Consider the following 24,113-nt stretch of genomic DNA (forward strand, 5'->3'; position numbering starts at 1 on the left):
TTCCCTGTCCACTCCATCTAGGTCTTTCAATGTACGATAGGTTTCAACTCCAGTGAGTACAGGCCCCAAGGCTATCAAATGCCCTTTGTATGTTAACCCTTTCATTTCATTCACATGAGTCTCATCTGGAACCTCTCCAATACCAACACATTAGATAAGATGCTCAACACTGCTCTCAATATCCTAGATCTGCCAACTTTATGATTTTGAATTTTGCCTGACTTCAACTAATGACAAATGACTACAGTAAAAATCTGATAATGCGGTATCCTTGAAAATTTGATGGTGCCAGTTTAATGTATTTACTCGACTATTTCAAACAGTTTTATTTCACTTTACGCAACACACATCAAAGTTGCTGGTGAACGCAGCAGGCCAGGCAGCATCTCTAGGAAGAGGTACAGTCGATGTTTCGGGCCGAGACCCTTCGTCAGGACTAACTGAAAGAAGAGCATATTTCACTTTATATGTTTTTCTCTGATGTAATAAACTTTCCAGTGAATCCAGAGTTTTTAGAGGGAACCTGGCTCTGACCTCCTGCAACTTCAATTCCAACCACTTGCAGAATGGACCCCAGCCTGACTCTGGACTCCCAGTTCCGAATGTACATTCAGGACCCTTTGCTCATATTCTAGACCACTGAGTGAAGAAGATGGTGGACCATTAGGATTTCAGAACAATTGGATGCTGGATTATCGGAGATTTGCTGATTGGATTATGAGATTCTCTGATGCAAAACAGAAAAAAAACCCTCACATTAAGGGAACCAGCGATTCTGGGGGATAGTTCAAGAAAATGGGACTGAGGTAGGATATCAGAAATAGTCCTACTGAATGTCAGAGCAGGCTTGAAGGGCCTATTTATATGTATAGATAAATCTATGCATATAAGCTATCTTAAGGATTTACATTCATTGTGCTTTTTTATTATTGTGTTCATAGGTTCATTTAATTGTCAAAGTATTCATGTACAATCAACTCTTGAGTTGTTCTTGTCAACATTTATTCAATTATGATCATCACTAAAACAGTCTGGTAAGTTGTTTTCTTTACCCGTTCCTTTTTACACTTCTGTTTGTGCGATCTTGCTCTGTGTAAACTGATATTCAGTTTCCTGTATTACAACTAACTGCATTTCAGATGGAATGATGCTGGAACCCTGAAATAAAGCACAAAATGTGCTAACAGAGTATTCATTATGTCAGGCAAAATTCACACAATGTTATGTCACAGGGAAATCACCATTCATTGTACTGCAAAGCCCCACATAAATGCAAGTAGTTCCTCACAAAATATTTATTACGTAATCAACTTCATGTTCCCATTTATTTTTAAACTTTTAAAACTTAATATTTTGCATATAAAGCCATATTTTATGTCTTTATCTTTCCACAAATATAAATTATCTATTTTCCTGTAGGTGACAGGCAGACTGATCTATGTTCAAAGACTCAACAGCCGGCCTGGATAAGTATCATGTCACAGACTGTATCAGTAAGTGTATTGGGGATTGTGTAAAGAGGACAATCGGGTGTTCCCAAATCAGAAACCATGGATGAACTGGGAGATGCGCTTCTTACGAAAGACTAGGACAGTAGTGTTCAGAGCAGGTGACCCTGATATTTACAAGAAATTGAGATATGACCTTCGTAAAGCTATCAGGAATGCCAAGGAACAAGTTTAAGTGTGAGACCAGCTAACAGACAATGCAGGGCTTATGTGCTCTACTGGGCTACAGGACAAAGACAGGCAGAATTATCAACAACAGCATCTCTTTCTGATGAGCTTAATGAATCCAGTGCATGTTTTGGACAGAAGAAGATTGGAGAGTCACCACCTAACACACCTTGCTGATAAAATCCCTCATGTTCCTGACATATTTATCTAGGCAGTAGCATCTCCATCATGATTATCATCAAAAGTGGTGCCTCATTAGAAACATAGAAAACCTACAGCACAATACAGGCAGTTCGGCCCACAAAGTTGTGTTGAACATGTCCCTAGTCCCTACCTTAGAAATTACCAGGCTTACCCACAGCCCTCTATTTTTCTAAGCTCCATGTACTTATCCAAAAGTCTCCTAAAAGACCCTATCGTATCCGCCTCCACCACCGTAGCTGGTAGCCCATTCCACACACTCACCACTCTCTGAGTTAAAAACATACCCCTGACATCTCCTCTGTACCTACTCCCCAGCAACTTAAACCTGTGTCCTCTTGTGGCAACCATTTCTGCCCTGGGAAAAAGCCTCTGTCTATCCATATGATCAATGCCTCTCATCATCTTATACACCTCTATCAGGTCACCTCTCATTTTCCGTCGCTCCAAGGAGAAAAGGCCGAGTTCACTCAACCTATTCTCATAAGGCATGCTCCCCAATCCAGGCAATGTCCTTGAAAATCTCCTCTGCACCCTTTCCATGGCTTCCACATCCTTCCTGTAGTGAGGCAATCAGAACTGAGCACAGTACTCCAAGTGGGGTCTGACCAGGGTCCTATATAGCTGCAACATTACCCTTTGGCTCCTACATTCAATTCCACGATTGATGAAGGCCAATACACCGTACTCCTTCTTAACCACAGAGTCAACCTGCGCAGCTGCTTTGAGCGTCCTATAGACTCGGACCCCAAGATTCCTCTGATCCTCCACACTGCCAAGAGTCTTACCATTAATACTATATTCTGCCATCATATTTGACCTACCAAAATGAACCACTTCACAATTATCTGGGTTGAACTCCATCTGCCACTTCTCAGCCCAGTTTTGCATCCTATCAATGTCCCGCTGTAACCTCTGACACACTATCCACAATAGCTCCGACCTTTGTGTCATCAGCAAACTTACTAACCCATCCCTCCACTTCCTCATCCAGGTCATTTATAAAAATCACAAAGAGTAAGGGTCCCAGAACAGATCCTGGAGGCACTCCACTGGTGACCGACCTCCATGCAGAATATGACCTGTCTACAACCACTCTTTTCCTTCTGTGGGCCAGCCAGTTCTGGATCCACATAGCAATGTCCCCTTGGATCCCATGCCTCCTTACTTTCTCAATAAGCCTTGCATGGGGTACCTTATCAAATGCCTTGCTGAAATCCATATACACTACATCTACTGCTCTTCCTTCATCAATGTGTTTGGTCACGTCCTCAAAAAATTCAATCAGGCTTGTAAGGCACGACCTGCCCTTGACAAAGCCATGCTGACTATTCCTAATCATATTATACCTCTTCAAATGTTCATAAATCCTGCCTCTCAGGATATTCTCCATCAACTTACCAACCACTGAGGTAAGACTCACTGGTCTATAATTTCCTGGGCTATCTCTACTCCCTTTCTTGAATAAAGGAACAACATCCGCAACCCTCCAATCCTCTGGAACCTCTCCCGTCCCCATGATGATGCAAAGATCAACGCCAGAGGCTCAGCAATCTCCTGCCTTGCCTCCCACAGTAGCCTGGGGTACACCTCATCCGGTCCCGGCGACTTATCCAACTTGATGCTTTCCAACAGCTCCAGCACATCCTCTTTCTTAATATCAACATGCTCAAGCTTTTCAGTCTGCTGCAAGTCATCACTACAATCACCAAGATCCCTTTCCATAGTGAATACTGAAGTAAGGTATTCATTAAGTACCTCTGCTATTTCCTCCGGTTCCATACACACTTCCCCATTGTCACACTTGATAGGTCCTATTCTTTCACATCTTATCCTCTTGCTCTTCACATACTTGTAGAATGCCTTGGGGTTTTTCTTAATCCTGCCCGCCAAGGCCTTCTCATGACCCCTTCTGGCTCTCCTAATTTCCTGCTTAAGCTCCTTCCTATTAGTGTTATAATCTTCTAGATCTCTAACATTGCCTAGCTCTCTGAACCTTTTGTAAGCTTTTCTTTTCTTCTTGACTAGATTTATTACAGCCTTTGTACACCATGGTTCCTGTACCCTACCATAACTTCCCTGTCTCATTGGAACGTACCTGTGCAGAACTCCACAGAAATATCCCCTGAACATTTGCCACATTTCTTCCGTACTTCTCCCTGAGAACATCTGTTTCCAATTTAAGCTTCCAATTTCCTGCCTGACAGCCTCATAATTACCCTTCCTCCAGTTAAACGCTTTTCTAACTTGTCTGTTCCTATCTCTCTCCAATGCTATTGTAGAGGAAATAGAATTATGATCACTATCTCCAAAATGCTCTCCCACTGAGAGATCTGATAGTACAGCCTCTCCTCTTGTAGGCTTATCTAATATTGTGTCAAGAAACCTTCCTGAACACACCTAACAAACTCCACCCCATGTAAACCCCTTGTTCTAGGGAGGTGCCAATTGATATTTGGGAAATTAAGATCTCCCATCATGACAACTCTGTTATTATTACACCTTTCCAGGATCTGTTTCCCTATCTGCTCCTTGATATCCCTGTTACTATTGGGCAGCCTATAAAAAACGCCCAGTAGTATTATTGACCCCTTCCTGTTCCTAACCTCCACCCACAGAGGCTCCGTTGACAATCCCTCCATGGCGTCCACCTTTTCTGCAGCTGTGACACTGTCACTATCTCTGATCGACAGTGCCATGCCCCCACCTCTTTTGCCTCCCTCCCTGTCCTTTCTGAAACATCTAAAACCCGGCACTTGAAGTAACCATTCCTATCCCTGAGCCATCCAAGTCTCTGTAATGGCCACCACATCATATCCCCAAGTACTGATCCACGCTCTGAGCTCATCCACTTTGTTCACAACACTCATTGTGTTAAAATAGATGCATCTCAAACCTTTGGTCTGAGTGCGTCCCTTCTCTATCACCTGCCTATCTTGCTTCACACATTTGTCTACAAGCTTTCTCTATTTGTGAGCCAACTTCCTCTTCCCCAGTCTCTTCAGTTTGGTTCCCACCCCCCAACAATTCTAGTTTAAACTCTCCCCAGCAGCCTTAGCAAATGTCCCCGCCAGGATATTGGTCCCCCTGGGATTCAAGTGCAACCCGTCCTTTTTGTACAGGTCACACCTGCCCCAAAAGAGGTCCCAATGATCCAGAAATCTGAATCCCTGCCCCCTGCTCTGATCCCTCAGCCACGCATTTATCCTCCACCTCATTCTATTCCTATACTCACTGTCACGTGGTACAGGCAATAATCCTGAGATTACTATCTTTGCAGTCCTGCTTCTCAACTTCCTTCCTAACTCCCTGTAGTCTTTTCTCAGGACCTCTTCCCTTTTCCTACCTATGTCATTAGTACCAATATGTACTATGACTTCTGGCTGGTCTCCAGGATATCTTGGACGCCACCTGAAACATCCCGGACCCTGACACCTGGGAGGCAAACTACCATCCGAGTTTCTTTCCTGTGTCCAAAGAATCGCCTGTCTGACCCCCTAACTCTCAAGTCCCCTATCACTACTGCCTTCCTCTTCCTTTCCCTACCCTTCTGAGCCACAGGGCCAGACTCTGAGCCAAAGGCACGGCCACTGTTGCTCCCCCCAGGTAGGCTGTTCCCCCCCCCAACAGAACTCAAACAGGAGTACTTATTGTCAGGGATACAGCCGCAGGGGTACTCTCTAGTACCTGATTCTTCCCCTTCCCCCTCCTGACTGAGACCCACTTGTCTGTCTCCCATGGCCCCAGTGTGACCACCTGCCTATAACTCCTTTCTGTCACCTCCTCACTCTTCCTGACCAGGTGAAGGTTATGAACTGGCTGGTTTGGGTGCTTGGAGTTAGGAGTCGAGAGGAGATTAAATGTGTGTTGGAAGTAGTGGGTTGAGACGGCTGAATGGAAAATGGTGGAGAGAGAGAACATCAAGGAAAGAGCCAAGCTGTTGAAGGAAGTTTTTGGCAAGAGTGGAAGTGAACTAGAGATGGAGGTCGGCGGGAAGGAGGAACGGAATGGAAAGAGGAAGAAAAGAAAGCAGAGGTACGGGATATCAAACTCTGAGGAGTCAGCGGATGATCAAAGCAGGACAGCAAAACAATGGAAAGAAGATGAAATTAAAGCAATTATAAAACTAAGCGAAGACGGGGCGTCTTTTGGTGATTGGAACCCGATTCGTTTGACGAAGATGCTCAACAAAATTCTAGGCGAGATTAAAGGAGCAAAGATTTTACGAAATGGATCACTATTAGTGATTTGTCGTGGTAGTTCTCAGCAAGGTAAAGTGATAAGATTATGTAAAATAGACGGCAAAGAAGTACAATGCTTAATACCCAACAATAGAAAGTGGACTAGAGGAGTTATTTCGGGGATATCAACAAAAGTTACTATGGATGAGATTAAACAGAACACAAAAGGAACAAAAATTATTGAGGCCAAACGGTTGAAAGTTACAAGAAATGGGAAAAAGTGTGATAGTTCATCGGTAATGATTAACTTTGATGAAGAAAGATTGCCGACTAACGTTTACTTAGGGTATATGTGTTATGCGGTTAGAATATATATACCACCGCCTGTAAGATGCTATAAATATCAGAAATTCGGGCACATTGCGGCAGTTTGCAGAGGAAAACAAAGGTGTGGGAGATGCGCTGGAATACATGAATATGGGAAATGTGAAGCGAGCGCTAGGCTGAAATGCCGCAATTGTGGCGAGGAACACAGCGCAGCTTATCAAGGGTGCATTTATAGCAAGAAGGCGGCTGAGATACAGTATGTAAAAGTAACTCAAGGAATCAGTTATGCAGAGGCAGTGAAAGAAGTTGATGAAAAAAAGGCTGTCAAGCAAACAAATACAGGGAATAATAAACTGGTGAATTGTGAGATCTGTAATATGAAAAATAAGGATACACTATTAATGAGTAGAAAGGAGTTCGTGCTTTTTATGGTGGATGCAATTAATTGTTCAGCGCAAACAAGCAAAAGAACTGAGAAAATTAAAATTATCGTCAAGTCTGCAGAAAAGTATCTTGGTATTAAAGGAATTCGGTGGGAAGAAGTCAAAGAAACGCTGAATGGAGGATCCAACAGTTCACAGGCAGGGGAGATGGAATTTTAATGGCAGTATACTTATCGCAAATGGTTAAGAATTTAAGAAATGTTTCAGAACTTAAGGAAAATCCTCAGATTTTATGGTTGAAGCCCAGGGTAAATGTGCAGAACTACAACAACAAATAGAAGTACCCGACAAGAACAACGGTGAGTTGGAAAGAGATTGGAAAATGGAGGAAATTATTACAAGGATACAAAAAGAAAAAGAATTTGTTGCAAGGTGAATTATCTACATTCAGATTATAAAATGAAAACGTGGAAGCAAATGAAGAACTCCGAGGTCTCAGCAAACAACTGCAGGCTACGATCCAAGAAAAGGAAAACCCGAAAAAGCAGATAGACTTGGAAAAACAAGAAGTTTAAAAGTATAACGTGCGATAATTACTATTCTTTAACAAGATGATTTTAGTCTTACAAGTGATGTAGATGAAATCAATGTTACTGAGGTAATGTAGCTACGCGAAAACATGTGACATAATTAGGGAAGAATAGCAGTTTGCGGCATTATCTAATGAGCGCATTAAGCATTCACGAGGAATTGCAACTACAGAGTGAAGCTAATAGAGAACTGCAGGCTGAACTAGATTGGCTAAAGTAGAGAACTCCAGGACTTATTTGGTTGGAACACCACAAGTCTAGCAGGTGGCGGTAATGCACTGAAAACTGGTTGCCAACCGCCATTAAACAAAAAAGAAGAAGAAGAAAGAAGAAGGTGAAGGTCATCAAGCTGCATCTCCAGTTCCCTAACTTGCCCTTAGGAGCTGCAGCTCGACACACCTGGTGCAGATATGGCTGTCCAGGAGTCTGGGAGACTCCAGGACCTCCCACATCTGACATCAAGCACAGAAAACTGACCTCACACACATACTTCCTCCTTTCTGCAAATAACACCTCGCCTCGTCCCGTTACCACCTAAGCCCATTGAGCCAAAGTCCTATCGCTCTGCTGCCTCTCACTCCGCTGCCCGTTGGATATAGTGGTCTTCTTTTTAAACTTCTTTTTAAACTGTGGGTACATTAGATCTACCCACAGCTTCCTACTCCATTACACTCACGACTGCATGGCCAATTTCCACAAATTTGCAGATGATACCACTGTAGTGAGCCATATCTCAAATAATGATGAGTTGGAGTACAGGAGAAAGATAAAGATCTTAGTGGTATGGGGTTGTCAAGACAGTGATCTTTCTCTCACAAACAAGAGAAAATCTGCAGAGGCTGGAATCCAAACAACACACATAAAATGCTGGAGAAACTCAGCAGGCCAGGCAGCACCTATTATTATCAACGTTTTGGGCTGAAACCCTTTCTCTCAATGCTGGGAAAACAAGAGTCATTGACTTCAGAAAGGCAGCAGTGCATCTGTCTACATCAACAGTGATGAAGTTGAGGAGACTGAGTGCTTCAAGTTCCTGGGAAGGAACACTGCCAATACTTCATTCTGGGTGAACCACATTGACGTTGCAGCCAAGAAAGCTCACCAGCACCTCTATTTCTTCAGGAGGGCTAAAGTAATTTGTTATAGCCTTTTGACCCTCACCAATTTTTACCCATACACCATAGAAAGCATCCTGTGAAGGTGCATAATGATAGGATGCAATGGCAATTGCTCCACCAATGACTGCAAGAAACTACAGAGAATTGTGGGCATACATCAGCACATTATGGAAACCAGCCTCTCTTCCATGGACTGTCCTTCTCGCTAACTTGGTAAATCAGCCAGCATAATCAAAGAACTGATCTACTCCAGATACCCTCTATTCTTCCCTCTCCCACTGGGCAAAATATACAAAAGTCTGAAAGCACATACCACCAGTCTCAAGGGCAGCTTCTGACTATTGATCTGTTATGACTATTGAAAGATTTCCTGGTAAGACTCTTGATCTGCCTCATTATGATCTTGCACCTTATTATCGACCTGTACTGCAATTTTTCTGTTACACTCTACTTTTCATGCTGGTTATTTTTTCCCTCCTGTATTAGTTCAATGCAATGTTTTAAATAACTTATCTGTATCAACAGTGTGCCAGCCAAGTTTTCCACTGAATGTCATGTGACAATAATAAATCAATTTACCAATTTACAAGATGCAACTTTTGCTCAGCTTTCCCGTTCACTTGGTTTGGACTTGGTTATTCTGCTTCTGGTCACTATTATGTGTCCACAACTGTTCTTGCAGTCTGACAACCTGTCATTATTCCTCCTGACCAAGAGGAAGATTTGCAACCACCTACGCTTATTTCTCCAGGCATGTTGTCGGCTGCTGTTGGTCACCAGATGGGAGGAAGCACCAAATTCCATGTCATCACACTGAGCTGCTGAACAGTGCTCATCAAATACTGTGATAGGCTGTGCAGACCAAGGAGTTAATTATAGGAGAAATAAACCGGACATCCATCATCCATTGATCTTCTGGGAATCAGAGGCAGAGAGGGTCAGCAACTTTAAATTCATTGGCGTTATCATTTCAGAGGATCTGACCTGGGCCCAGCATGTAAGTGTAATTATGAAGAAAGCAAGGCAGTGCTTGTACTTCCTTAGAAGTTTGTGAAGATTCGGCATGCCATCTAAAAGTTTGATAAACTTCTATAGGTGTGTGGTGGAGATTATATTGATTGGCTGCTTTATTATCTGGTATGGAAACACCATATTCTACAAAAAGTAGTGGATATGGCCCAGTCTGTAAGGTATAAATCCCTCCCTCCATCAGCACATCTACATGTGCAGGAAAACAGCATCCATCATCAGAGACCCCCATCACCCAGGTCATGCTCCCTTTTCACTTCTGCCAACAGTAAGAAGGTATAGGTGCCTCAGGACTCATGTCACCAGGTTCAGGAACCATTATTACCCCTTCATCATCAGTCTCTTGAACCAGGGAGGATAAATTCACTGAACTTCACTTGCTGCATCACTGAACTGATCCTACAACCTATGTACTCTCTTTCAAGGACTTCCATGTTCTCGATATTCGATGCTTATTTATTATTATTATTTTCTTTATGTCGTTTGTACACTGGTTGAACACCCAAGTTGATGCAGTCTTTCGTTGGTTCTATTACGGTTGTTATTCTATTAAGGATTTATCGTATATGCCCGCAAGAAAATGAATCTCAGGATCGTATCTGGTGATTTATATGTACTTTGATCATAAATTTTCTTTGAACCTCGAACTTTATTCGGCGGGCCAGGGCGCAAGGTTTTGCTCACGGTGACTGGATGCACTGTTCTACCAGGCGGGGACTATGCTGTCCTTCACTGAAGATTGAGTCCATTATAGGCACTGTGATTGGTTGCTTAGTCGCATAGGGCGGGAACTATGATCGTCTGTGTTGGTCTATTAGTTATGCTCACGAACAGCGCTGTGAATTGCGGACTATGATTGGCTAAACTCTCTTGTTGGGCGGGCTAACACGGAAGGTTGTGCCTTCGAGGGCAGCGTGATTGGCTACTTGTGGCCTATAGGTAAAGCAGATTGGGAACTGTGATTGGCTCTTGTGGCCTATAGGGCGGATCTGCAGTGAAGGCGGATACGGTGATTGGTGGTTCCTGCCCGTCGGACGGGGGGAGGTGTTCCGAGTGGCGGGAATTTGCAGTTCCGTGAGCGCTGTAGCGGAGTGGAGAGGGCGAGTGAAAATGCAGTTCTTTAGGGCGAAGAGGACGATTTCCCCGCTGGCGGAACTGTACCCATTACCCATCCAGTTTTACGATCAGCCTCCGTGTGGTGATATCTCGTTGCAGGAGTTCGAGAGCCTGGCAGTGGAGAGGCTGAAACGTAAGAAGGCCCATCGCCGGCCCGCCGTGTCCTGAAAGGGGGAGAGGGTAGGGGCGGGTGCAGAGAAACGTGAGAGTGTTCGTGCGTTTTGGTTTGAAGGGATGTAGGTAACCATTCCTGCCAGCAGAATCCCACGCAGATGTGCCACCGATGTATAGATCATATGAAGCTAAGAGTCGGGCACGGATTGAAAAACGATGCTGCCTGACCTGTTACTGTCCCGGCACTTTCCCGTTTAACTTAAGCGAGAGTAGAGATTTGATTTCTTCATAATCTTCTTTTCTGCTACTTCCCAAGAATCTGCAGATTTATGTTTCTTGGCTCCTTTAACTTATAAAAAATTCTTTTATCCCTTCCCTTCTCCACTCTCATAATGTCTTTCTAACCATGATTTGATTTTGAGTTGAATTATATAGCTACACTTTATTTGGTTTGGGTTATCTGATGTTCAGAAAATGTGTTCCAATTTTGATAGGACTGAGACTTATTTTTGTTCCTTCATTTGTTTCGTTTTTGCATGTCAAGGACGCAAAGGAAGGGAAATAGTTGTTTAACCCCATGCACTGCCAGATGTGGCTAAATCATACAAAGTACAACGTAGGCTCATTCTTTCAAGGCAAAACTGTCGTGCTGAAAATTAAAGAACCTCCGGATTTTTTATTTTGTTCTGCTGTGCTATTTTAATCTCTCAAACCTTTGAACATCCACATCTGCATTATCATAAAACTACTTCTCTTTAATTGTTGCCTGGCAACCTATCAATGCTCCCTGCTGACATTCTTATTTAGGAGTAGGGTTGTTTCGTTCCTTTCATCCATTCAAATTATTGCTTTCTTTTTTCCCCTGTACATTCCCACACTAATTTACATGAATCTGACAATAATCTAATCTTATTCTTGCTGCATTCCTGTCAATCAATTCCCTGTTGATTCTGTAATTTACCTATGAATTTGGGATAATTTTCAGTGACCAATTAACCTCCCCTCATGTCTTTGGGATGCGAGTGGAACCCAGAGGCGCTGGATTAAATGTGCATAGACCAGAATTGGGTTTAGTAGCACTGTCATGTGTCATGAAATTTATTGTTCTGTGCCAGCAGTACCTTGAGATATATATGCCCATGATGGAGCTGGCTATATTTGCAATTTCTGCAGCTTTTTCTGACCCTGTGCAATGGCCCCTCTATACCAAATGGTAATGCAACCAGTTGGAATGCTCTCCATGGTACATGCATAGAAATTTGCTAGAGTCTGGTGACGTACTGGGTCTCTTCAAACTCCTAATGAAATGTTAGATAACAGGCAATGTACAAACAGCACAGACAGAGCTCAGAATTGAACTTGGACTGTTGGAGTTATGAGGTGAGGCAGCTGTACCACGTGTTCTCTTGTTCAAAATAAATTTATTAAAATGTATGCACTTATTTGTGACACATCAAAACCAGTACATTTTGGCTCATTTAAGTGGCTGCCTCAATTAGCCAAAGTTTCATGGAAAATAGTAAAAAAGGACAAACTACTGTTCAATTGAATTTAAGTGAAATATAGAACAATTAAACACTACCAATACTATTATAGTACTATAAAACTGTGTAATAGTTTGTCATAGTTATCAACAGAGCAATTCATCCAGTGTACGCTGCCTTGTTCTTTTGATTGACTGTCAATGTACAAAATCCCCAAACACCTATTGCAGATAATGTGCTGTTTTCATTGCCTTCCTGTATGAAGTAATGGCAAAAATCACTGCTTTTTAATTCAGTGTCCGTCAACCCAAAGGAATAACATAATGCACGCATACGCAACTGATGCTATTTAAAAATCGTTCTCCCTTAGCACAATGTAGTGTCTAACTGCCACAAGTACGTGTGACTGATGCTAGGTAGAAACTATTTGGCAACAGTTTCCTGTCCTGATGTAGTGTCCCAACTTTATATAGGCATCCGTTAGTCTCGTGAGACCATGGATTTGTGCCTTGAAAGGTTTCCAGGGTGCAGGTCTGGGCAAGGTTGTATGGAAGACAATGCCCATGCTGCAAGCCTCCCTTCTCCACGCCACCGATGTTGTCCAAGGGAAGGGCATTAGGACCCATACAGCTTGGCACTGGTGTCGCAGAGCAATGTGTGGTTAAGTGCCTTCCTCAAGGACACAACACACTGCCACTGCCAAGGCTCGAACTAGTGACCTTCAGATCACTAGACGAACGCTGTAACCACTTGGCCACGCGCCAACACTGTGTCCCAACTAGGTGAAGGAAATCCCAGCTCTTTTCTCGATTAGGGTTCTTGAAGGTTGTGCTAAATAAGTGGCTGCCCCAATTAACTAATGGCTCAACTAACTGGAATCCACTGTATATGTACCATTCACAAACTTGAGATTCATTTTTCTACAGAAAAATAAAAAAAACATGAAAAAAACTAAGATTGGTGCTGCCACGGTGCAAAAGGAGATGAAGCTCTGCAAATACAAAATAATGCTGAGAATATGAGGCCTTGAAAGTGACTGTATAGTGGTTTTAGAATTAGTTCAGCATATTGGTGAAGGTAGTTATCCACGCCAGTTCAGGAGCCTGATGGTTGTAGGGTAATAACTGTGAACCTGCTGGTGTGGGAACAATAGCAGTGAGAAGAGGGTGTGGCCTGGATAGTGGACATCTTTGATGATGGATGCTGCTTTCTTATGGCAGCGCTCCATATAAGTTTGCTCATTGGATCTTCTGAACTTTGGAGCATCGGCCCAGTCTGGGTTCTATGCTCGTGTGAGCCCAGTAGTGTGTCTGCCCAATTAAGAATGACTGTCAACACAAGCCTTGCCAGAGTGTGTTGTACTCATGATAAAATTAAAAAGGAAAATTAACGGGACTGGTTAGGAGCAGGATTATAGGGTTCTGGGAAATGATTCGTGTTAAGGTTGTTGGCTGATAACAGGAGCAAACTCTGCTGAAGCATCTCTTACCAGGTGCCTGAAGAGAGAGACTCAGAATTTTGGGAACAGCTTCTTCCCCTGTGCCATTTGATTTCTGAGTGGTTCATGAACACTACCTCACTGTTTTTTCTCTCTTTTTGCACTATTAATTTTTATATTCCTTATTGTAACTATAGTAAATTTTATGTACTGCTGCTACAAAATAACAAATTTCATGACACATGTCAATGATAATAAACCTGATTCTAATTCATTAGGAACCTTAATGCTTTTGTTTTTGATATCGATAAACTTGCTATTAATTAAATTTATTTTCTTTATTATCCAGATATTTATCACTCCTGGAAATTTTGCATTTCGTCCAGATTGTAGAAGTGGAATATTCTCTGTGCTGTCTAATCCAATGCTTCTTAAATTTAAACTTAATCCCATCTATTTGTGAAATACTGCTTTCAGTTAATCTTACATTTAATCCATTGCAAATTGAAGTTTTTTGGTTCTCATTGGAAGTTACAGTATTTATTCATGGGCTTTACTCAACCTGGTGATAAGAGAGAGCAAGTGAAATTCGAAAGTGAAGGAAACCCAGGAAAATAGAAATTTCTCCGTAGCAGTTATGGATTAATCTTTATTATCTAGATATGTTGTCTAATTACTGTACTTCTATAAAAAAAAAGCTAACTATAGTGCTGCAACATACAATGAAAGGTACCTTTGGTTACCTGGCTGTTACTGTCTTTCTAGCCGATTGCAGTGCAGATACTCCATATAGCTGGTTACCCCATGGCCTTGTTCTCAAATCTGTAACATCATCTAAGTTGTTTCACTCCCAAACATGTGTTGCTCTCATGTTGGCCTCTTACATATTCTTGATTTTCTTCAGCCAACCATTAGTAACCATGCCTGAGCTCTTGCAGCTTGTTTTCAAACCTCTGCAGTTGTCTTCTTCTTTAGGAAGACCCTAAATCTGTTGTCTAACCAAGCCTCTGGTTACCTGTGCTACCATATTTCTATACAATGGATTCTAGTTAATTGGGCCATTAGTTAATCGAAGCAGCTGCTTATTTGGCACAACTCTTAAAGAACAAAAACTAATTGAGAAAGCAGCCCGGATTCCTTTCTTTTATTTGGGACACTGTGCTGCTTAATTGCTGAACAGTTTCTAACTAGCATCAGATGCATGCACATGTGTGGCTGTTAGGCACTGTATCGTGCTTAGAGCAAGCAGTTTATAAAATAGCGTCAGTTGTGTGCACTTGTGTTCAAAAGACAGGGATCTTTATCACTGATAGTTGGTGAGAATTCAGAACCGTTTTGCTCACTGTGTTTTCAAGCATTCAGGCTTGGAGAGGCCAGAAATGTCCAGGAGTGAAAATGAAATTATTTCACCACTTAAAACAAGTTGGGGACTATGAAAAATTTGGAGATTATGGCAATCATTTTGAATGTTATAATGAAAATAAAGATTTAGAGGATGCAATCATCGACAGCATTGTACGAAGGCAGTCCATTATCTGCACGAGATATCTGCGTTGATTTGGCTCATTTACAGTCAATCAGAAGAACACATACACTTGGTGAATTCTTCTCTCGATTACTATTAGGAGTTAATACACGGTTTTATACTACAGTTGTAATATTGATAATGTTCAAAATTTAGGCCAAAATGTACTAGTTCCGATGTGTCCCAATTAACTGTACTTGTTACAAATTACAACGGTTAATACCTTCATTTGGTATCTCAGGATCTTCAATTTTAATAAAGATGCTGTGAATTATTGTTAGAAGGTAATATGAGAAGTCACTTCCTGAACATCAGATCTTAAAACCAGGTTAAGAGCTAAGTAAAAGTGGCTGCCACTTACACTGGTGGTAGAATCCTGCACTGCTTAAGAGTGACCACAATATGGACTGTTAAATTGTACTCAGTTTTGCATCTGAGTTTTAATCAGTTTGAATTGCTTCTTTGGTTCCACTGAAACACGAGCTTTCAAGAACTATCATAAATTGCAGTTACAGTTGGTATAATAGATTAGATCTGGTTGGAATTAATTATTTTCTTCTCTTTTAGTTCTCAAGAGTGTAGAAAATATTGGCATCGGTTACATCAGAGGATCTGAACCTTATAACAAGAAACTGGAGTGTGAACTTCGAAAGTTGAAGTTTCCCTACAGGGTAAGCTTTTATACTTTACAAGAATCCTACTTCAATATTTCATCCGATTTCTCTACCCTTTTTTACTTGGGTTGAGATCGGGAATGCTCCCACACTAGATGATATTAGAGCACTGATGCTTTATTGGTCCCAGACTTTCAGCCTAATTAACCCTCTTCCACCCCTACTTCTTAATGAAGCCAGTTCCAAATTCAAACTTGCAATTCACCTTGGATTCCATGCATTTTTTATCTCCTGAATCAACCAATCATCAGGGCCTTAAAGTTCATGTAGCTAGCATCCACCACTTTAACCTCAGCAAGTACCTTTGCCACCTCCCCAGAAATCTCAGTCAAGTTTGTGAGGCGCGATCTTCCCTGCACAAAGCCATTTTTACTGTCCTGGAGCGGCCGTGCCTTTCCAAACACGCATAAATCCTACCCCTCATATCCTCTCCAAAGTTTCCGTACCACTGATATGAGGCTTACTGGACTGTATAAATTACATGGTTATGTTAGGAATCAGAAGCAGGTTTATGATGATATATCATGAAATTTGTTGTTTTGTGGCAGCAGTAAAATCATAAGTTACAAAAATAAATAGTGCAAAAGAAATAGGCTCCCTTGATAGAATCCATAAGTTATAAGTGGAATTAAGATATTTTACTTGCCCATGGGGGGGCAATTTATAATAGTCAAAAAAGCTATCAACCTTTTAAAGAAAAGATTTTAAATAGTTCTTGGCCAACAGCATGGGTGCTGAGCTACTGCTTTTGATGGAATTGCAAAGTCTTCAACAGTCAGTTAAATTCACTAAGTTGATTAGTTTCTGGTAGTTTTGTTACTTTTGATTTTACTTGTATTCTTGGATGATTTGATTTCTTCTGTCAAGCGTAATGAGAGAACTGGTTGAAAAAGTTTCAGCAATACATTGTAAATGGTAAAAATGTTTGGCAAGTCAGGCCATATTTGTGAGAGATGTGTAAATGTTCCAGGTCTGGCAGACCTGGGAAGGAGACAAAAGTAGTTTGATGTGTGGGGGTGAAGGTGTGCATGTTTGACACCCGAGGTGACTGTGGGTTAAAATTATCTGGTCATTGAATGAATAGGAACATGTCGAGAGTGAGAATAGAGACACGAGAATGTACAACTGCAGTGTGCAGGGTAGGAAGGCATGTCCTCTACTCAGAAATAAAGAGAAGGAAAAAGAAAAACAACAGAAGGAGTGAATGTCACAGATGGATGTTATATTACAGAGAAATATGCATATAGAGGAAGTGGGTTGCCTGAACTTGTTTGAATAATCTTTTAAATGATTGCTCTAGGTTATAAGCATGTTCTTTTACTTAGAGATACAGCACAGTCACAAGCCATTCCAGCCCACTGTGCCTGTGCCACCCAATTATAGCCATGTGACCGGTTAACCTACTAACCCAGCAACACACACAAAAATTGCTGAACGCAGCAGGCCAGGCAGAATCTATAGGAAGAGGCACTGTCGATGTTTTGGGCCGAGACCTTTCGTCAGGACTAACTGAAAGAAGAGATAGTAAGAGATTTGAAAGTGGGAGAGGGAGGGGGAGATCCGAAATGATAGGAGAAGACAGGAAGGGGAGGGATGGAGCTAAGAGCTGGAAAGTTGATTGGCAAAAGGGATATGAGGCTGGAGAAGGGAGAGGATCATGGGATGGGAGGCCTAGGGAGAAAGGGGAGGGGGGAAGCCCAGAGGACGGGCAAGTAGTGAGAGGGACAGATGGAGAAAAAGGGGGGGGAGAGAGAGAATAAATAAATAACAGATGGGGTACGAAGGGGAGGTGGGGCATTAACAGAAGTTAGAGAAGTCAATGTTCATGCCATCAGGTTGAAGGCTACCCAGACGGAATACAAGGTGTTGTTCCTCCAACCTGAGTGTGGCTTCATCTTGACAGTAGAGGAGGCCGTGGATAGACATATCAGAATGGGAATGGGACGTGGAATTAAAATGTGTGGCCACCGGGAGATTCTGCTTTCTCTGGTGTACGGAGCGTAGGTGTTCAGCGAAATGGTCTCCCAGCCTGCATCCGGTCTCGCCAATATATAGAAGGCCACATCGGGAGCACCAGCTGCAGTATATCACCCCAGCTGACTCTCAGATGAAGTGTCACCTCACCTGTATGGACTGTCTGGGGCCCTGAATGGTGGTGAGGGAGGAAGGGCATGTGTAGCACTTGTTCCGCTTACAAGGATAAGTGCTGGGAGGGAGATCGGTGGGAAGGGATGGGGGGGACGAATGGACAAGGGAGTCGCATAGGGAGCAATCCCTGCAGAAAGCTGAGAGAGGGGTAGAGGGAAAGATGTGCTTAGTGGTGGGATCCTGTTGGAGGTGGCGGAAGTTACGGAGAATTATATGTTGGACCCGGAGGCTGGTGGGGTGGTAGGTGAGGACAAGGGGAACCCTATTCCTAGTGGGATGGCGGGAGGATGGGGTGAGAGCAGATATGCGTGAAATGGGGGAGATGCGTTTGAGAGCAGAGTTGATGGTGGAGGAAGGGAAGCCCCTTTCTTTGAAAAAGGAGGACATCTCCTTCATCCTGGAATGAAAAGCCTCATCCTGAGAGCAGATGCGGTGGAGGCAGAGGAATTGTGAGAAGGGGATGGCATTTTTGCAAGAGACATGGTGGGAAGAGGAATAGTCCAGGTAGCTGTAATTAACCTACTAACTCACATTCTTTGGAATGTGGGAGCAAACTGGAGCACTTGGAGGAAACCCATGCAGTCATGGGAAGGAGGTACAAACTCCTTACAAAGAGCAGTGGAATTGAACCTGGGTCACTGCTACTGTATTGTGCTCTAAATCTGTAAACTTCCAGCTACTTTCTTTCTGCCGTCTTGGTATATTGGCAAGGTATTATTTTCAGCCTGGTTAATTTTAAGTACTTTTATCTATCTGCTTCCATCAGGTTTTCAATGAGGAGAAAATGGATGATTATGAAATGAGGAGGAAAGATCACATCTCTCATTTTATACTGCGTCTTGCTTACTGCCATTCGTAAGTACAATGTAAAATTTACAAAACCAGTTTGAACTTGTTTTTGAAAATGAGGTAATGATTTTAGTTTAGTAACCTTCAGCTTTTTGCACTTCAACTATTAGATGCTAAGTATTTTGTATTCAGTACACAATCTGTTCTAATCTCACAGTGTTGGGAAGTATATGGTTATGCACTTTGGTATAAGAAATAAAAGGACAGACTATTTTCTAAATGCAGAGAAAATTCGAAAAATCTGAGGCACAAAGGGAGTTGGGAGTCCTTGTGTAGGATTCCCTAAAAGGTAAATTTGCAGGTTGAGTTAGTGGTGGGGGAGGGCAAATGCGATGTTAGCGTTAATTTCAAGAGGACTAGAAGAGGGTAAAAATAATATTTGTACTAATCAAAAACTTCCACACATTTTCACAAAAAGTAATTCCAAAGAGACACCATTGATCTAGAGAAAATGAATGGAGTTGAAAGAAATGTTGATCAATATGAGGATGAGTTTGCAGGTGGAATTAGTGTAAATTGGTTTATTGTTGTCATGGTCTGAGGTGCAGTGAAGAACTTTGTTTTGCATGCCATCCATACAGATCATTTCAGCACATCAGTACGTTGAGGCTGTACAAGGCGAAGCAATAGAGTGCAGAATAAAGAGTAACAGAGAAAGTGTAGTGTGCTTAGACAATAAGGTGCAAGGCTGTAATGAGGGAGATTGTGGTTGGGAGATTGCCAAACCTGTAAGAAAATTTAAAATAACATTAATTCTTAGAGTCATGGGATTTAGATTTTAAAGGCATAATGATTGCAGTAGAAGTAACAAGTAGCTCTTCAGAGAGCAACAAGTTCAGCTTGCCATGAGTATTGGTGGAAGGGTACTGAATGGGCATCGTTAAGTTACAACCAGTGGGACCTCTGCTTTGGGTTAATGTGGGCGATTGAGAAAGGTGAAGCAGTTTCGATGAGCGAATTAGAAAATGTCAAAGTGGTGGAGGGCATTGAAAATGTCATGGATGTTAGTGGGAATCACCTGGACAAATGGAGAAAGGATGTAGTATGACGATGGAAGAGCAGGCTGAAACAATGGGTCTGCTGCACAGTTCTTCTGGTGCATCTTGGACAGGAGCTGGAAGCAGATTGGATCTAAGAAAATATTGAGTAAACCTTGAAGGCCACTCTGTACAAGGGTTTTCTTTAGCTTCCATTTTAGGAACCTCACTTCCTTTTGTACTATCTAAATTGAATAAACAAACGTTTATCCCTATAGTTAAACATACATTGCGAATATGGTTTCAATTTCGTAAATTTTTTGGCCTGAATGAATTTATGTTGTCAAGTCCTATTATATCTAATTTCTTTTTTTCAATCCTCGGTAATGGACCAAGCCTTTTTGATATGGAAAACGAAAGGTATAATATGTTTTTGTGATTTATTTCTGGATAACTGTTTTATGTCTTTTGAGCAGTTATCTAAGAAATTTGATTTGCCTAGATCCCATTTTTTTTTAGATACTTACAAATAAGAAATTTTTAAAATTCTACGTTGCCTACCTTTCTGGCTTCAAATCCTACTGGCATTATTGATAAATTTTAGGTTTAAATCCTTTTCAGAAGGGATTAATAGCAGTTATTTATGGTATAATTATGAAGTTACAGCCAGGTATATCTGATAAAATTAAAAATGAATGGGAAAGGGAACTTCCAACTTTGTCTACCTATAGAGAAATGGGAGAAAATTTTTCAATTAGTTAATACTTCTTCTATACATGCTAAACATACATTAATACAATTTAAATTAGTACACAGAGCCCATATGTCCAAAGATAAACTAGCTCGTTTTTGTTCCCATATAAGCCCTACTTGTGGTAGATGTCACTCTGAGGTGTCTTCTTTAACTCATATGTTTTGGTCCTGTCCTCTTTTGGAAAAATATTGGAAAGATATTTTTGATATTATTTCAACAGTTCTATGATTTAAAACCCATCCTATTATGGCAATTTTTGGATTGCCAATGGTAGAACGTAGATCTTTGTCTTCTTCAGCCTGTCGGATGATAGCATTTGTTACTTTAATGGCTAGAAGATCTATTTTGTAGAATTGGAAGGAAATTGATCCTTCTACTACATTCCAATGGTTTTCTCAAACTATATTAAGTTTAAATTTAGAAAAAATTAGAAGTGATATTTTTGACCCTTTGGTTAAATTTGAAGAAACTTGGAAACCTTTTATGCAACATTTTCATATGATGTAATCTGACCTTTCCGAATCTTTTTTCTAACTTAAATTATATGAACAGAGGAGCGGAGTTGACGACATTACTGAACGTGTCTGATTCAAGATATTGGTCTAGCCCTGTTTTGTTCTGTTTCTTTCTGGTTTTTTTTTCTTTTTCTTCTGGGGATTTTTTTTGGTTTATATATATATTCTTTTTATTTTTTTTATGACTAATTTCATTATGAGTTTGGAAGTCTATTATACCTATGTTACTTAATCCTTTTTGTAAATGCTGATTAAGATTATTCTAATCTCTTTGTACTAACTTTGTTATTGAGTTTATAATTTTGAAAATTAATAAAAAGATTTAAAAAGAAAAGAAAGAAAATATTGAAGCGTCTCTGCCTGAAAGGTTGGCTCTTTATTCCCCTCCATAGATGCTGCCTGACTTGCTGAGTCCCTGCTTTTTTATTGTGCGTTGCTCAAGATTTTCAGCATCTGCAGAATCTCTTGTGTTTCTTTGGAAACAAGGTTGGGAGACAATGAGCTTTACAATGGTTGACCACCAGAGGGTGCATTGGGACCATATTCTGGGTCTAGTTTTGAATTTTTTTTGGTGGTTTGTGAAGCTGTGTACCTTTGGAGAGTCAGAACTTAAAGCTGGTCAGGCAACAGTGCTCTGCAGCTTGCAGAGACGTAAGGGATTGGAATTCATACATCAACATTTTTCAACAGATGATGTAAATTGCTAAATGTGTGTAGTTAAGGATAGTTTAAGTTCATGCTTATTGTCATTCAACCATATTTATGTATATTGCAAATGAAATAGCACCTCTGGACCAAGGTGCTACATGTTACTCACACACAATACACTAAGTAATAATTACCATAAATAAATTGACAAATAAGGTACATCTATAATACAAAATTAAACAATTAACATTATAATACTGCTGGCGTTGCATACGTGATGAAACCTGGGAATGGGAGGGAGTTCAGTAGTCTCTTGGCCTGGGAGAAGAAATTGTTTCCCATCCTAGAAGTTCTTGTCCTAATGCTACAGCACTTCCTGTCTGATGTTCGGGGGGTGGCGGGGGTGAGTCAAAGAGATTGTTGGACGGATGGAAGGAGTCATTGACAACAGTAAGGGCCCTGCGTATGTAGTGCGCTTGATAAATATCTCTGGGTGGAAGAGACACCTCATGATCCCCTCAGCAGTGCTCTCAATCTTTTGTAGAGGCTTGTGGTCAGATGCCTTGCACTTCCCGTACCAGACGGTGATGCATCTCCGATGATGCTCTCGGGGAGTTATCAAAACTTGTGCCAGTTTCTTTTATTCATCCCCCTTTGGCCTTCTGACCTCAGTTAGCTCCTGCTCCAGCAGCAGCTTAATGTTAAAATTCTCAGTCTTGCTTTTGGGATGCTTCATTATCTTGGTTCTCCTATCTCCAAAGTATTTGCTTGCCCCACAGCTCTGGTAAAAAAAATTCTGTCCTTTTGCACTTCACTATTTTCTTGGCTGTACCATCGACAGCTGCTGTTCCCTCCCTTGCTAACAGTCCTCTTTTCTAAGACTCATAATTTTGAACAATTCCTTTGGTTATCTACCTCTGATGGCTATGGAAGCCAAGCCATTAGGTATATTTAAAGCAGAGGTTGATAGGTCCTTGATTAGTAATGGTATCAAATGTTATAGGGAGAAGACAGGAGAATGGGGTTGAGAGGGAAAATAAATCAGCCATGAAGAAATGGTGGACCGAATGGCTTCATCCTGTCTTATGATGTCTCCTTAAGGCTTAGGGTTGAATTTTGTTTGCTAATACTGTGGAGTGTTTTTACCTTAATATGGGTGCTAGCTACATTCAAGGTCATCTTGCTGATTTGGGTGGTTGCTCTTGCAGTAAGCTGTACATGCTTCCCCTTTGTTTACTAAATGCTGTTGTTACAATGTGCCACAATGCCTGAAGCATGATGGTGTATTTGCCTTTTCCAGTATTAAATGGAGCAAGATCTTGCGTTTAATTCCTCTCTTTGTATTGTAATCACATCACTGAATGGCTCCGACCCATGTGAGAAGCTTCCATTGCGATTTTCAGTAAGATAGCAGTGCTTGGACACAGTGGCTCCTCTGGGTCCCTTACATCTTTTTTATGGTTGCAAGACAATGCTGGTTATCAAGAAAGTCAAGTACCACAGATTTACCTCAGTAGCAAGTTTCTTCATGGTAGTGGAGCTGGATTTGTTGTGCACTGTGTTGCAGTCTGCTTCAGCCACCCAGGGAAGAAGGTGTTAGAGGTCGTACGCGATCCAATAAGTGGTGCGAATGATTGTCTTGGATGTTTTTCTTGTGATCCCAGGACCTTGGTTCACTGGTTCATTGGCGAGACTGATGGCGGGGGAACTGCTTGACCTTGGTTGTAGCACACACCAGGGCTTCCTGCTGTGGATTGCCCCTTGCAGCTGCCCAGGGGAGAAGTCGCAGGAGGTTGTGTGGCATAGCATCCATGCTGGGTTGGTGCTTGACCTTTCCCGTTGGTTGCTGCCCTTCAGTGTTCGCGCAGTGTAAGACAAACTGGATTGTGTTTGTGTGTGACTGCCCTTTTATTTAGTGCGTGATGTTCGAACAGCTGCATACTGTTGTTGCTGATGATATCCTATGCACCGTCAGTCTACACCAGGGGTCGCCAACCTGTTTTGCACCACGGACCAGTTTAATATTGACAATATTCTTGCGGACCGGCCGACCGGGGGTGGCGGGTTGGTGTGTGTTAATCATGATCGGAATATAGGTGATAAGTCAACTATAAGTCACTTATAAGTGGTTAATACACTCAATTTCATTTCTAAAAGGATTTATCTAACGAATTTAATATTAAACACACTGCATATTTTCCTCCCATGAATATAGTGTTAAGTCAAAAGCATCATAACCTTTTAAGTAACGTTTGGAAATTAAACACACCGCATATTTTCCTCATACGAACATATAAAATCATTGCAACACACCAATATCGGTGAATCAGTGGGAGCCCTGGGCTTGTTTCCCTGCAACAAGGTGG

The 24,113-nt window shown here is 41.6% G+C and overlaps 1 protein-coding gene across 2 annotated transcripts in view; it reads left to right on the plus strand.

Moving 5' to 3' along the window:
- Window positions 1–10,570: 10,570 nt before the first annotated feature.
- The window catches only part of prim2 (DNA primase subunit 2), a 293,057-nt gene continuing 279,514 nt past the window's right edge, over window positions 10,571–24,113 (plus strand). For both annotated transcript variants that reach the window (XM_063071792.1, XM_063071782.1), the window contains exons 1-3: window positions 10,571–10,754; window positions 15,750–15,853; window positions 18,771–18,859. In XM_063071792.1, the coding sequence (XP_062927862.1) occupies window positions 10,616–10,754; window positions 15,750–15,853; window positions 18,771–18,859 (332 nt within the window). In that variant the 5' untranslated portion in view covers window positions 10,571–10,615. The remainder of the gene's footprint in view (window positions 10,755–15,749; window positions 15,854–18,770; window positions 18,860–24,113) is intronic.

The sequence above is a fragment of the Mobula hypostoma genome, chromosome 2 (assembly GCF_963921235.1).
Source record: "Mobula hypostoma chromosome 2, sMobHyp1.1, whole genome shotgun sequence".
Classification (NCBI taxonomy): domain Eukaryota; kingdom Metazoa; phylum Chordata; class Chondrichthyes; order Myliobatiformes; family Myliobatidae; genus Mobula; species Mobula hypostoma.